General features: G+C 43.3%; 1 protein-coding gene across 1 annotated transcript in view; it reads left to right on the top strand.

Moving 5' to 3' along the window:
- The window catches only part of Tbc1d31 (TBC1 domain family member 31), a 61740-nt gene that overhangs the window by 18725 nt on the left and 27423 nt on the right, over positions 1-15592 (top strand). The window contains exons 5-10 of the mRNA XM_051159647.1: positions 3253-3404; positions 5863-6022; positions 7788-7988; positions 10513-10689; positions 12539-12618; positions 12700-12846. Coding sequence (XP_051015604.1) covers positions 3253-3404; positions 5863-6022; positions 7788-7988; positions 10513-10689; positions 12539-12618; positions 12700-12846 — 917 coding nt within the window. The remainder of the gene's footprint in view (positions 1-3252; positions 3405-5862; positions 6023-7787; positions 7989-10512; positions 10690-12538; positions 12619-12699; positions 12847-15592) is intronic.

The following is a 15592-nucleotide window of genomic DNA, read 5'->3' as shown; positions in this document are numbered from 1 at the left end:
TTTGCTGTGGTTCTGGTTTGGGTTCTGTAGTGCAATGGGGTCTCACTGTGTGGCCGAGGTGGTTCCTGACTTGCTAGCCCACCTCGGCCTCTGCGTGCCAGAAGTATGGGAATGAGTTGTTTGCTCTGGCTTTGGCTCTGTCTTGTTTTAGCTTCTCAGTTCTGGATTTTTCAAACACAGAGTGTTGCCCATGGTAGGCAAAACTCCGACCACAGAGAAAGCCTGAGTTTCTCAATTTGGTAAGAGTTCGCGTACCTCCCAAAACTGACCAGAAAATGCCGAATTGAATGCGCTTGCCTCCCGAAGGTGCCTGTCCTGGAAACACGTCCCCGGTGTGGCCTGTTGGTGCATAGCAGAACCTTACATTGTTCCACCCTTAGAGGGTTAAGTGTTCTTGGGAACCCGGAGAGAAGAAGGGTAGAGGGAATGGCTTCCTTTTTCAGACGCAGCCACCCTGATGCGGCACAGCATGCAGCTGAGTTGCACCAGAGCCTGGCAAGAGCAGGCCTGTGCTCTCAGCCCTCCAGAGCTGTGCGCTAAGTACACCCCCATCTTTACAAATCACCTAGCCAACAGCAGTTTGTCATGGCAACAGCAATGGCAACTACAGAAAGCTTAGAGTCGCCATATTCTACGAGGAAGCAGGTCTAGCCCTTGAGCTCAATGCCCCCTCCTGCCGCCTGTGCATTTTGGTAATTTTTTTTTTTTAAGTTTTTTTCTAAATACTTAATGTTGTCAGGAGATGACATTATCTAAATAATAATGACATGTTTCATTAGGAACAATTTTATAATCATTAAAATCTAGCAATTAAAATCACAAATCTGGTAATGAATAATCATGCAGGCAATAATCTTATCACAGCTTTCCCCTAAAATAGCAGTTGATGCTCATTAACTTCTAAGCCTTTGCTTCTCCCAGTAGGAATAAACTTTATTACTTCTCTACAAAAAAAAAATGACTGCTAATTAAAATGAGAATTTTCTGAAGTCACTTCTTGACACCAGTTTTGAAAGTGTCTTAAGGCATTCATTATGGATTGTAATATATTCGTGGCAGATCCCGTCTACAAGTCCATGTTATAAATCACACAACGAGTTACAACAGAAGGTCCAGGGGCGGCCTGTGGCAGGGTGAGCCGAGCACAAGTGAGGACCAGGCCCTGCCTGGCCTGCTGGCATTTTACTTTTTATATACTGTGGTTAGCCTTTTATCGTGTCTTATTGACAATGACCCTGACTGGATCATTGTAACTAGTGTTTCATATGCTTTATTCCATATACATGTATACACACGGTATATATGTGTGTGTGTTGTGCAGACAGGTGCAGAGCGTTAGGTTGAGGCTGTCCGTGGTCAGCTTCCATGTGGGTTTTTGTTCCAGGTGCTAGGGATGGATCTCAGGGCCTGTGGCATGCTGGACAGTCATTCTGCTGCCGAGCTTCACCACACCCCTAGTCCTAGCAAAAAGGTTGTATTCAAAAGGAAAACACTGGTTAAAGCTTATGTAACAGAAAAGTGGCGAATGGAATAAAAGATGCCAATTTCAGCTTTGGAATCAATGAACCTCACCCACCGTTCTCCATTAAATGAGTTAAATCTCTAATAAAATGTGGTTGTATATACACTTTCATTTTACCTGCATACATAGCACTTACATTTATCTTCACTTTTTCAATTATTCCCACTGGAATTAGTTAGTTAGTTAGCTAGTTAGCTAGTTAGTTAGCTAGTTAGTTAGTTTGAGACAGAGTTTCATTGTGTAGCCCTGGTTGTCCTGGAACTCACTCTGTAGACCAGGCCGGCCTCAGAGATCTGCCTGCCTCTGCCTCCCAAGTGCTGCGGTTAAAGGCACACACACTGCCACCAACCTCCCAGAGGCCTTAGTCTTATGAATAAGTCACTAGGTCAGAGGAATGCTTTGAAGGCTTTGGAGGCATGTTGTATTGTCTGTTTAGCATAGAGCATGGCAGAGCCTCTCCGTTGGTTCCACCAGTAAGTAGTGTTCGTTAGCATTGTTAATCATTTTTAAAGGTCTTCGTATGAATATAGAGTTGTGATTCTTGAACAACCTGGTATGTTTTGACAGATGCGCTATTGAATAGTTTTGTTGTGTGAACATGGTAGCACTTTCAATCTAAATGGGGCAGGTCAGTCACCCTGTGGGCCTCTAGATGTAGTCATGAAACAAGGGAGCATGGGGCTTCTGAAGCTGCTGCCAGTGTGAGGCAGCATACTTAAAAAAAAAAAAAGTTGGAGCCTTATCATCTAAAGTAATGGTTAAAAGTAAAGTAGATGTAGGCCGGGCGTGGTAGCGCACGCCTTTAGTCCCATCACTCAGGGAGGCCGGGGCAGGCAGGTCTCTGTGAGTTTGAGACCAGCCTGGTCTTCAAAGTAAGTTTAGGACAGCCAAGACTACAGGAAAAAAAAAAAAAAAACCTGTGTCAAAATAAACAAACAAACTAAAAGAGTAGAGTAGGTGTATGAACTAGAACCAGTCATGTGTTATTCCCGTGTTAGGCCCGCACACTATTGCTTCACACTTACCACAGCTGGCAGTGCTTCACCACAGCTTCCCCACAGACATATGCGTAGTGAGTTGTGCCACAGCTTTACATCATGCTTTAGGGTGACGTGAAATTGTTGTCTTCATTACATCTCTGGGGCAATAGGCAGATGACTGTATAGCCCATAAATTTTGTGTAATTTTATATGTATATAAATATGTTCCCTAGTTATAAAACATGATACACAGTTATCTGATTTTCATCTGAAATTTTAAGTATAAGGCGATAAATATTAAAGTGTTATTTAGAATTTTGTGTATTTCCTCATCATTGTGGTCAATTATTTTTTAGTTGAAAGGGTTTGCCATTTAATTTTGTTTATTATAGCTTATGAAATACTGGTATTATGCTATCATACATTAAAATATATTGTCTAGTATAAGAGATCAGTTTAAGAGGGTGAAAATGACTGTGTATAATTTTAAATTTAAGAGGACTGTGTGGCCCCCGGTGGAAGGTAACCAACCTTCTCTGTGGCCCCGGTGGGAGGTAACCAGCCTTCTCTCTGTCCCCAGGTTTAAGAGGACTGTGTGGCCCCGGTGGGAGGTAACCAGCCTTCTCTGTCCCCAGGTTTAAGAGGACTGTGTGGCCCCGGTGGGAGGTAACCAGCCTTCTCTCTGTCCCCAGGTTTAAGAGGACTGTGTGGCCCCCGGTGGGAGGTAACCAGCCTTCTCTCTGTCCCCAGGTTTTCTTCCTACCGTTAAGCAACACCATCCTCAGCTGCTTTAAGGACAACTCCATCTTCGCCTGGGAATGCGATACCCTGTTCTGCAAGTACCAGCTGCCAGCTCCACCTGAAGGCTCCAGCATCCTGTACAAAGTGTTTGCTGTGACCAGGTAATGGGCATTTTAAGAGATTTAGTTTCTGTTTAAAATTCTGAATTCCCACTCAGTATCTTGGGGAAAATTTCTTTCCACTTTAGATGTGATCTGCAGACTCTTGTTTTCCTTTTATTTAGTTTTAACTTTATTGTGCAATTAAGTATACATAAGAATAAAGAACTGTTGTTGTGAATTCCTAAGGACTCATCAGCTGCAGCAGTTGACAGCTAATTCTGGGCCTCTTTCTGTCTCTGCCTAGTTCTCTGCTGTTCGCAGCAAAGCTTACATGAATCATTTCATTGGTAAATATTTCATAGTATGTTTCTGAAAGATAAGGGCTGTCTTTGGGGAACATAACCATACCATTATAAACATTTTACACGTTAATAAGGGCTCTGTAAAATTGTCATATAACCATTGTTCAGATGTCAGTGATTTGTCTAAACTTGGTTCTAATGATGGTGGGGCTCCAGTCAGCACAGCAAGCTTTACACCTCTCATTTGGTTGGTGTGTCTCAATCATGTTTTCTTGTAGAATGGCTGGGAAAATTAATCAGTAAACATGTGCAAGGACTTGAAGATTTAGATTCAGTCCTTTTTAAAAAGCTAATTTCTGTGAGTTAGAGGCTAGCCTGGTCTACAAAGAGAGTTCCAGGACAGCCAGGACTATTACAGACACACACACACACACACACACACACACAGCTAGATGTGGTAGCACATTCTTGTAATCACACCACTGAGAAGTGCTGAACAATAATGGGTCTGTGGGGCTGGTTGGCCAGCCAGCCTAGCTGTGTGGTAAGTCCCAGGCCCTGGAGTTCCCCTGGAGGGGGAAGAAGGAGAGGGAGAGGGAAAGGGGGGAGAGAGAGAGAAAGAGAGCAGCCTCCACATACATCTGTAGACATGTAGACACGTGCATGTGTACTGCACATAAGCCAGCATGTGTGTGTGCACGCGCACACACACACACACAATGTGTATACTCAGGAGGGAGGATGTGAGAACACAACTGTTTCTACGGTCTGATCTTGCTCTGTGTCTGTGTGGCACTGCTCAGATCCCCGTACACTGGTCAGCCCTGTTTTCTGGAAACGAGGCTTGACCTAGGTAAAGAGAACGACATGGTGGTTTGTGTCCTTCCATCAGGAGCAGCTTAGGTCTCTATCTCTTGGGACCTGGATGGAATTTGTAAACACCACCTACCCCAGCATGCCGTGAGATGCTGGAACAGCAGGGCTGGGGCAGTGCCTCTCCTGGTTTATTAGCTATCCCAGCTCTGTCACTCTCGGCTCACTAATAGTTGTAGTTCTGTAAAGCCTCTCACTAGCAGTTCCTTTTCAACTGTTCCTTCACTTCTGATTCTCTCGCTGTTCACTTGTGAATTAGCAGCTGTAAAATGAGTGCTCTCTTGTTGGCAGTTGCTTACTTTACATAGCTTATGGAAAATAGTGGAAGGGCACATTAAGGCTTGACCCCCCACCCCTTTTTTTCTTAGTTGCTTTTGCTGTTATTTTTGGCTTTTGCTTGTTGGTATTTGTTTTTGAGACAGACTCTTACTGTAGCACAGGCATACCCCAAACTCATGGCAATCCTGCCTCAGCCTCACTAGTGCTTCTGGTTTTTTTTGGTTTTTGGTTTTTTTTCTAAAACAAGATTTCAAAGTAATACATTGGTTTATTAGCATCTTCCAAAGATGGCCATTGAACTTTTTTTTTTCATCATTAATCTTTTCAAACGCATGGATTTAGTTGAAAAGTTTCAAGCCTCCGTAGAGTGAGTTTGATGTGGTGGGAAATGATGGTTGGAAACCCTTCATGCCAGCCGTGGTTGGGCTGCTCATTTTCCATAAACCTTTCCAGGCCCAGTAGAAATACTAAGAAATGGGTTGGCTTGTTGCATATACGTATACATCTCTCTCTCTCTCTCTCTCTCTCTCTCTCTCTCTCTCTCTCTCTCTCTCTCTGTGTGTGTGTGTGTGTCTGTGTGTGTGTGTGTGTGTGTGTGTGTGTGTGTGTAGACAAGGTTTCTCAGTGTAGCTTTGGCTGTTCTGGAACTCGCGCTGTAGACCAGATTGGCCTTGAACTCACAGAGATCCACCTGCCTCTGCCTTCCAAGATTAAAGGCGTACATCACCACCTGGCTAGTAAAAAAAAAAAAAAAAAATCATTTAAAATGTAAATGTTCCTGATCCCCTAATAACTCATCCAACAAGTCAACAACAAACAAGCTGGTGCTTTAAGGCAGTCTGTAAAGTCCTAACTCTTCGATAAGTCTGAGCCCTGCTTAGTCCACTGGCCACTGGTAGCCTTCTGTTCCTCAGTTGCATAGCCATGCTCCCAGAGTTCACAGTTGCACATGGCCAGAGGCACCCTCGGTCAGCATGACTGTAGGAGCTCTGCAGGGAGCACTGCTGCACAAGCAGCACAGCTGGCCTTGCTCCCTCACTCTTCAGTTTTGCTCTTTAATGTAGAGATGGCCGAATCTTGGCTGCTGCAGGCAAATCCAATCATCTGCATTTGTGGTGCTTGGAGGCCACACAGCTCTTCAGAATCATCCAGATGCCGACAAAGGTGCGGGCTGTTCGCCATCTGGAATTCCTGCCTGATAGCTTTGATGCTGGTTCCAATCAGGTTAGTAACAGCGAGCTCCCACTTCCAGACCTGTGTTGGCTCTGTTGTTCATGCACTTCTCATTTGCAATAATCCTTGTTCTTTGAAAGTCTCCACATTTATACAGTGTGTATTAGCCCTGTCCTTCTACACAGCCTCCCTCCAGACTCCGTAATGCCCCTGCCTCAGCTCCATCTTCATTAGCGCTCATGTAGGATGTGCCTGGGGCATGACTGACTCAAATCTAAAACTTTAAGCATTTTATTTTTGTGAAGAATCTAGAGTTGAAAAAAAAAAAAAGAATTAAAAACCTTGTGTTATTTATTTAAATTTACTGGAAATTTTTTTAACTTTAAGTTGACAGTCATAGCGATTAATTCCAGAGTTAAAATCAACATGTGCTTTATGCAGTTACATGCACGCACATACACGTAATATGTAAGCACATTGGCTATCTTATCTGTTTTATTTACGATTTCTAAATTGTTGATGTGTTCTTTTTTTAATAATTTATTTAATTTTATTTTATGTGCATTGGTGTGGGGGTGTCAGATCCCTTCAAACTAGAATTACGGACAGTTGTGAGCTGCCATGTGGGTGCTGAGAATTGAACCTGGGTCCTTTGGAAGAGCAGACGGTGCTCTTAACCACTGAGCCATCTCTCCAGCCCCTTGATGTGTTCTTGTGGTCATCTCATCTCCTCTTTGTCTGGTTCTTCACTCCTCCTTGTAACTGCTATTGTTACATATAATATATTTTTTCTCTCTACACGACCTTACACCTTTTTTAATTTGAAAATTATTCTGTAATTATTATTAGTACAAAACCTCTTTCTTTTTCGTGGCTTCATAGTTTTTTTTTTTTTTTTTTTGGCTTCATAATATTTCAGGTTTTTCTTTAAACTAGCCCTCTGTTACTGGGATTCATTTATTCTTCGTCTTTTTCTGTCATTTTTCATATCCTATTTGTAGGATAAAAATCCCAGAGTTGAAATGGTTTCACAAAGTCATCTCTAACTAGGACAGGATCTTTGTAAATTGCCCTCAAGAGAGCCGGCGTCTGCTGCGCATGTGGAGGGCCGTGCCCTGCCAGCCAGCCAGGTGAAGAACATGCTTGTCCTGTTGACACCACCAGACCACTTTTGTAAAACAACACGACCCTGGAATGTCAAAGACTCATAAGAAGTTATACTTGCAGCCATTGGGCCCTAACCCACAGGCAGCAAGAGGGGTTATTTATGTAATGTTTTCACTACATGCTTTTAATTTTTCAAATTATATGACTCGAAGTTAATTTTTTTCCTCTTGAAGACTAGCTTCCTACCTACTTCTCTATCATAATGTCAGTCCACTCTCCAGTTATCAGCTAGAGCACCTGAAGACAGGCAGAGAGTGGGGAGACTTCACCAAGACCGCACGCGTCTCTCTCCCCACTCTGGCAGCCAGAGTGGAGGTGCGGGTGGGTGAGGGTCAGCAACTGGTCCCTGTGTCTCAGTGGAGGCGGCCTGCCTGGGAAGCCAAGGCCTTCCATAGCTTCCCAGGACGCATCCCACACTGTGTGGTCAGACCCAGACACATCTACATGAGCCGTCATTGGTGATTTTAAAATGTGTAATGGCTCCCTGGAAATTGAGCTGCCCTCTTAGAAATTATGTAAAATGGATACATTACTTCTGAAATATGTTGGTGTGATCTGGATATTAATATGCACATAAATACAGTCTCTGTATATAGACTCTCAGGCTTTGCTTTCAAATGGTAAGGCCCTGTTGTTTCTGTCTCCCCAGGTTCTTGGTGTGCTAAGTCAAGATGGAATTATGAGATTTGTCAACATACAGACTTGTAAACTTCTCTTTGAAATTGGGAGCATCGAAGAAGGAATTAGTTCATCAGTAATTAGCCCACACGGTCGGTACATAGCATCTATTATGGAAAATGGAAGTCTGAACATATATTCAGTTCAGGCTTTAACACAAGAAATAAATAAGGTATGTCAGCAATGAACAGAGTCTGCTCTGTGCACTGCAGTGTGTCTGTCCTCTGTGCTGTCTTCTAACTGCGTGGGCACAGATGTCGTCTGGATGAGTCCCTGGCCCTTCAAGAGCTGTGTCTCCCACTCTGGCTTCTCACTGTACCTCTCCTCAGCCTGGTGCCCACTCCGTTCAGTGTCACCCGTAATCGCTTTCTCAAAAGAGGTTTTTAACTTCATTGTCTTTGTTTGTTTTGTTCTTTCTTGTCGTCTTGTAGTTATAGGCCTTGGAGCTCTGTGTTCCTTCCTTTTCTTTCTTTCCTAATCCAGTCACTGCTAAGCGATAGAATTTCTTACTTTTGAGATCTGTCTCTATTGTCCACCTATCATCTACCTGTCTATCAACTATCTATGTCATCACCTGTCTATCCACTATCTATCTGTAGCTGTTGATTAGTTCTCTCTTGCTATCACCTATCTGATATCTATCATTGTTTCTCAGTTACCCATCACGTATTTATCCGTCAATTCAGTTACCATTTTATCATCTATTTGTCTAGCGCTTTGTTATCTGTCCATTATTTATCTGTCTATTATCTCATCATCTATCTGGTATCGTATATCTGTCTGTCTGTCTATCATTTGTCTTTGCTACTTGTTCTCTATCTTGATCTTTATTAGCTAATTCCAAATTACAGTAATTTGAACAGATTTCCTAAACTCAGCCTTCAGTGCCTATCCCTCCCATCAGTCCATCTTCTACATGACATTTTTAGAAAAAAATGGTTTCATCATTTCTTTTTTTTTTTTTTTTTTCAAGACAAGGTTTCTCTGTATAATAGTCTTGGCTGTCCTGGACTCTTTGTAGACCAGGCTGGCCTCGAACTCACAGAGATCCACCTGTTTCTGCCTCCCGAGTGCTGGGATCAAAGGCATGCGCCACCACACCTGCCTTGCTCATCATTATTTCTTAATTAAAATGTTTAGTGAGTATGTGCGTGTGCACGTGTGCTGTGACACACACATGAAAGTCAGAGAACACTGTTCAGGAGTGGGTTCTCTCTAGCCATGCTGTGGGATCCCGGGATAGAACACAGGTCACGAGGCCTGCCCTGCCCCCCGCCCCCCATCATTGTTGAATACTACTTAGTGGTTTCCTTCCTGTTGCGTTCATTCCACAACTCAGTTAGTGCCCTTGGTCCCAGCTGAAGTTGATATATGTTATTTTTTTTTTTTAATCACCAGTATATTAAGTGCTCTTGCTGAGCATCTTTAGCCTTTTCCTTTGCTTTTCCACTACTGGCGAAGTGCTAAAGGAGACAGGAAGAGACTGAGTGGAGCTGCTGAGAGTGACTCACAACTCACAGCCTTGCTTGTGCTGCTGTGTGCCAAGCACACGGAGAGCACAGCGAAGGAAAGCTAGCTGCAGAGGGGAGCGTCTTTTACTTTCAGGGCACAGCAGCCAGTGTCTCTGTGGCTGCTGCAGCTGCGTAACTAGCCGCGTTTCCTGTATAAACCGTGCTTTTTTTGTGCCCCTTCCGCGCTTTACTGCTTTCTCGTCATCTGACGTTGTTCTAATGAAGTCAGTGGCTTCTTATGTATTCATAACAGAAGCGAGGCAAATCCAGTCACATCTCAGGCTCCAGCTCTGGACCTGACACCAAGGATAAGAGCCCAGCAAGGGAGATAACCTTACAATAGAGGCTTTAACAAAAACTTAGAAGAATGGATTGAAATTAAAGAACGAACAGTTCAGCATTATTAAAAATTGGCCATAATTTGGTCAAATCATTTTGATTCCATCCAAGATGAGGAGTTAAATCACGGAAGTGGCACTGTACCTTGTCTTTTAAACTCACCTGTGTGGCCTTGTTGGCTCACTTCCTTTGAATAAGGAAAAGCATTTTATTTGAAAAGGAGTACCAGTAAGTCAGTTTAGTTTGAGTAAGCTGTTAGAGTTTCCTGTTTGACAGCCCTGTAAAATGAGCTCCTGGGTTCCAGGTGACGTCGCCTGAGCTGCCTCTAAGGCAGCTGAGGCTGTAAAGGACTGGCGGCTTCTGCTGCAGAGACCACAGTCTTTGGCCTCATGCAGTGCAGGGACCCTGTGCTCCCTCAGAGCCTCTGCCCTGGAGCCCGGGGCCTGTTAGGGTGTTCTCCTCATTCTCCTGGGCCTCTCTCTAGCCATGCGTTCTCTGTCCTCGTCATGTGCTTACTTCCTGGTGCAAGTGGGAAATGGTTTGCCATTGTCTCGTATTAAGCCACCTCTTGGGAATAAATTCACTTATTGCTGTTAATCATGTATTTATTCCTGACAGGAATTTAATAGACATATGCTGTGACTTATTCATCAATAAATGCTCTAAAGCATTCTTAGACAGTTTTACTTAGACTTTATGCCTAAAACTAACTATGTGAACTAAATCAAGCTGTTCATGTAAAGTTGGTGAATTATGTATCAATAGGCCTACTTTCCAAGGATACCCACGGGGGAAGATACATATAGTACATAAATAAATTACATGGAGCCCTTTCTCCTCTTTCAGCCACCTCCTCCTTTAGTTAAAGTGATTGAAGATTTGCCTAATAACACAGTGAGTTCCAGTAACCTCAAGATGAAAGTGATGTCAGGAAGAGTGCAGCGGCCAGCGAGATGTAAAGAGAGCAAAATTCAAACTAGAGTACTCAAGCAAGACCTGCCTGGTAATTTGGAAAACAAGGAGGTAAGGGTACATTGTAATTGAACTTCAGCTCGCCATGACCGTGCTGTAGGCCAGCTGTGACTTCTGGGCTAGTGTGTGTGCCCAATGATAACTTGAGGTGTGCTCATCTGAATGACGAGGTGTTATAGTGACCTGTCATGGTGGCTGGCTCACACTTGTAGTCCCAGCACTTAGGAGGTAGAGGCAGGATTGAATTTGGGGTCAGCCTGGGTTACGGAGTGAGACACTGTCTGAAAACAACATACAGCAAACCCTCACGCCCTGAGTTCTATCCCTGGAACCCAAAGAACAGAGAGAGCCAACTCTCAGAATTGTCCTTGTATCTTCATGTGTGTTGTGAGATGTACACACACGCATATCACATTGCACATACTAAATTAATCAGTGTTTTTAAAAGTGTAAAACACATGCAGTAGGAAAGCAGGAAAATCCAGGATGTAAACTGTCTTATTAATTGATGATTTCATATTGATTATGTGTTAATGATATTTTGGTTATGCTGTCCTAAAAATCATGTTATGAAACTGGATTTTTCCTGTTCTCTCTACTTTTGTTAATGTACTTATTAGAAGATTTTTCAATTCCATCCGTGTTTATTTCTGTTAGACAGTGCTGCTGTAGAAGGCTACCAAGGGGAAAATAGGCATAGTTTTTACACTGCTCCCTCTGGAGTTTGTCATTGGACTCCTTGCAGGCAGCCATAGCAGGATCGCCTTGAGGGAAAGCGTTCAAAAGGCTTTGTGTTTTAAAGTTAAGTGTATGTGAGCGTGCATGAGTGTGTGTGTGTGTGTATGTGACTGTGGTGAGTGTGTGTGTGTGTGTGTGTGTGTGAATGTGACTGTGGTGAGTGTGTGAGTGTGTGTGTATGTGTGTTAAACTTGTTGAGATCAGAGGACAGCTTTCAAGTCAATTCTCTCCACTTTGAGTTTCAAGGGTCCAACTCGGGCCACCAGCCCCCCACAGCAATCACTTTTACTAAAACACTGAGCTCTCTCATTGCCCCATGTTCTTTTCTAAAATGGTCTTTCTACCTTTTTTTTTTTTTTTAACTTTTTTTCCTGCAAAGCATATATATTATTTTGAAATAGAAAATATAAATATTCATAGAAATGCTTAACAGTATCTTCAAGGAACATTTTATTGACAATAAAATACACACGTGAAGTACACAGTGCGTTTTCACAAACTGAATATATTTACCAGCAGCCTCATCAAAGAATGGAATGTCCCCCTCCCTTCTAGACACTGCCCTTCGCTGTTGGAGAGAGTAGGTCTGTGTTCTGCCACACACTGCAGCCTCTTGATACATGTAGGTTTGTTCAGTAAATACTGTCAGTTTCCCGAGTCGCTGAGGTAATCCACATTCCTAACCGCAGCGGGGAGAGCTCTGCTTACTCCGTATCCTCGCAACGCTTGCCACTTTTTATATTCATTTTAATGATGTTTCTCCTCAAGCATTTAAATTATAAAACTTATGTTATGAAAGAATGTATAAAACAGATTATAGCTTAGTAAAAAAATCAGATCACATTGTGCCGTGTTGGTGTCCTCATGCTTGCTGCTTTGTTGGGAGGGCTGTGCTTAGGAAGCCTGGGGGGCAGCCCGGGGCCTGGATATGTCTTACTGTGTACTGTGTTCCATTCTGGCCTGCTGTTTGAGACAGGATCTCACCTGCAGCCCATGCTGGCTTCAGACTCATGAGCCTCCAGCCCGGTCTCTGAGCGCTCAGACTGCAGCCTGTGCTCCCTGCCTATCAGTGTGCTGGGTTCTAGCAATCAGAAGCCACTGTGACCTAGGTTACCATGTCTTCATTGGCTTAACTGTCACTTCTGGTCCAATCTTTTTATAGAATGAGTTGTCCGAAGGATTAAATAGAAAACGTTTGCAAATCTTATTAAAAGGCTACGGGGAATATCCAACAAAATACAGGTAAACCTGAATTTATGTCATTCTAAGTCACTTTTGTTAAAAAAAAAGTTTTCTAAATTTAAAACTAAATTTTTATTTCAGAATGTTTATTTGGCGTTCTTTACTAAAACTGCCTGAAAATCATACTGCGTTCAGCAGCTTGGTGGATAAGGGGACCCACGTGGCTTATCTCAACCTTCAGAAGAAATACCCCATCAAAAGCAGAAAACTGCTGCGAGTGCTGCAGAGGTATGCCCGGCTCACTGCCGCGACACATGGGGACGCTGCCGCATGCCAGGTCCCCTTCTCCCTGTGCCCTGCTCAGTCAGCGCTGACTGTCCCCGCCTCCTCAGTAAGGCTGTTTCCAAAGCAAAACGTCCACACATTATATATGGATATTAGTTTGTGTTGTGTTCCAGGAAGTCATACCTCTCAGGCGACCCAGGGAACGTGTGGGGCAGTAGAAAGAGCCTGGGCTGTAAGACAGCAGACCCAGTTTAGACTCGGTATTCTGTCATTTAATAAATATAGGTAATGTGTCTTTCCTCCTTCATCCTTAATCTTTTGTCAGGAAACAGGGGTGGAGCTAGTCACCCCACCATTGTGAGATTGTTGGGTGTTTGAAGACAGGGTCACTGAGAATGCTTACACCCGTGTCTAGGTCATAGTAGACACTTGGTAACTTAGTCATGAACCTGGCCTTGCACGTATGTCCTCTGCAGCCCACGTGCTGTATGGAGCTGAGCATGGCTGTGAAGGTGACACAACACAAAACTGTAAACTTAGCTAAAACATTGTAAGATTTTTTTTTGTTTTTCAGTAACTTGGTCACACAGTTCTCCAGTATGAAGTTTGTAGGTGACTTCATGTCACAAAGCTGAGCACACGTGTCTTTCACTGTTAGGTAAATACATTTATGTGACAGAGAAACTAAGGCAGAAGGATGTTGGGTAATGTGATTCAGTCATATCCGTTAGAGCCAAAGTTGCACCTGGTCTCCAGAATCCAAGCCTCTTTTCCGAATTAAGTTTTTATGATGACAAAAATGCAAATGTGCTTGAAATCATAAAGCATAGCCTTGTGCCCATCGCTAACTTCAGCAGTTGCATCGCTGCACCCTCCACCCCTCTCCTCTCTGCTGCCTCCCTAAACAAGTGTGCACATACCATACTAAATACACACAAGCCTCTAGGCCGGCGACACTTGGCTCTAACACAAGTGCATGTACTGCCATTATGACGCCACCAAGAAAGATGGCGTTCTTGTCTCCTCACGTATCCAGTCAGCATCCTCACTACTGGTTGGCTCGGGAAATTTTATGGTAAACTTCCTCAAACCTGCATTTAAACAAGTTGTACACATAATATTTGATTGATACCCCCATTCTCTTTTATTTTTATATTTTTAATGGTTTGTTTTGGCTTTTAAAAAATTATAATTTACCTTTATTTCATGTGCATTGGTGTTTTTTTGCCTGCATAAATGTCCATGTAAGAGTGTCAGATCTTAAGACTTACTGATAGTTGTAAGTTGCCATGCGGGTGCTGGGATATGAACCTGGGACCTCTGGAAAAGCAGTCAGTGCTCTTAACCACTGTGCCATTTCTCCATCCCTGTTTTGGCATTTTTGAGACAGTGTCTGTGTAGCCGAGGCTATCCAGGAACTGTAGCCCCCCTGCCTGAGACTCATGACAGCTGGGATTGTGGGCATGTGCCACCACACTAGGCCGCTGGAGTCCCTTTTAATCAACAGATTCTTTGTTTCTCTGGCAATATAGTTATTGAAGACCCAGGAACTATACCTTACAGACTCATATCCGAGTTTGGATTTTGCTAGCTTATTCCTTGTTACTGTTTGCACTATTTCTCTTTCTCCATAATTACTCTAAACTTTCCGGTCATGCAAAGGTCCTGAACAGAGGCAGATGTTAATTTTCTCCATTTTGGTAGCTCAACAAGTGACATTATAGGTGGTTTTGTGTACCTCCTATTAGGAGGGTTTTTAATTATTGTTTGTTCTTTTGAAGGCGTTACTGGTCATTGATGACCATCATCTGGATCCATTGCCTCCCGGACATTAGCAAAACACTGACAATCTAGTTCTGTCATGCCTTCTTTTCTATTATGCAGAAAATTTCTATAAAGAAAATTTTCCTGGGGGTTGGTGAAATGGCTCAGTTCTTAAAGCACTTGCCTTGCAGGCCAAAGGACCGGAGTTAAATCCTCGGAACCCATAAAATCTGAGGCGGTGTTTATTTTAGCAGTTGCAGATGTGGTGAGGTGGAGGCTGAGACAGGCACATCCCTCAAGCTTGATGCCAGCTAGTCTAGCTTAGTCAGAGAAGCTCCAGACCAAGAAGAGACCCTGTCCCAAACAAACAATGAAGGACACCTGAGGAGCAGCAGCTGAGATTGTCCTCTGCTCTCCACACACAGGGCCGGCCACATGGGCTCCCTCACACACATACCTCCCCCACATGAAAACACATGGACACACAAAGAAAGACAAGCTTCATCAACTCCAGACCCCTCTAATGCCATCTGTGAAGGAAGGGCAAGGCACACAGTGCCTTTTCAAATTTTACCAGTTTTCAAAATAGTAAATTAATTACCTAAGAATGACCCAAATAATAAGTATCCATTATAAACTCAGATTTAAACACAGGCCTTTCCAGTGGACAGGACCAGGAAAAAGTTTACAGTGGTATTTCCTATCATATTTGGGATTTTTTTGGTATAACTTTGATTTTCTATTAGAATCTTTTAGAGTAAAAGAAACATCTTGATTCCTAAAAGCACTGATGTGTGTGTACATGTGTGTATGTGTCACTGGGATCAAACCTTTGCACAGTGGGCAAGCACTGTCCTACTGAGGTGCCTGCCACTTTTCCTACGTCTGCCCTGGCTTCTAAGCTCTGGACTGTATGCTTGATAGTGGGACCACTGTATCTCACATTAGTGTTTGGGTGGTTGGTGTTTTTGTTGCTTTGTGTTTG

This window comes from Acomys russatus, chromosome 17 (genome assembly GCF_903995435.1).
Source record: "Acomys russatus chromosome 17, mAcoRus1.1, whole genome shotgun sequence".
In the NCBI taxonomy this organism is placed as follows: Eukaryota; Metazoa; Chordata; class Mammalia; order Rodentia; family Muridae; genus Acomys; species Acomys russatus.
This window is presented reverse-complemented; position numbering and strand designations above follow the sequence as displayed.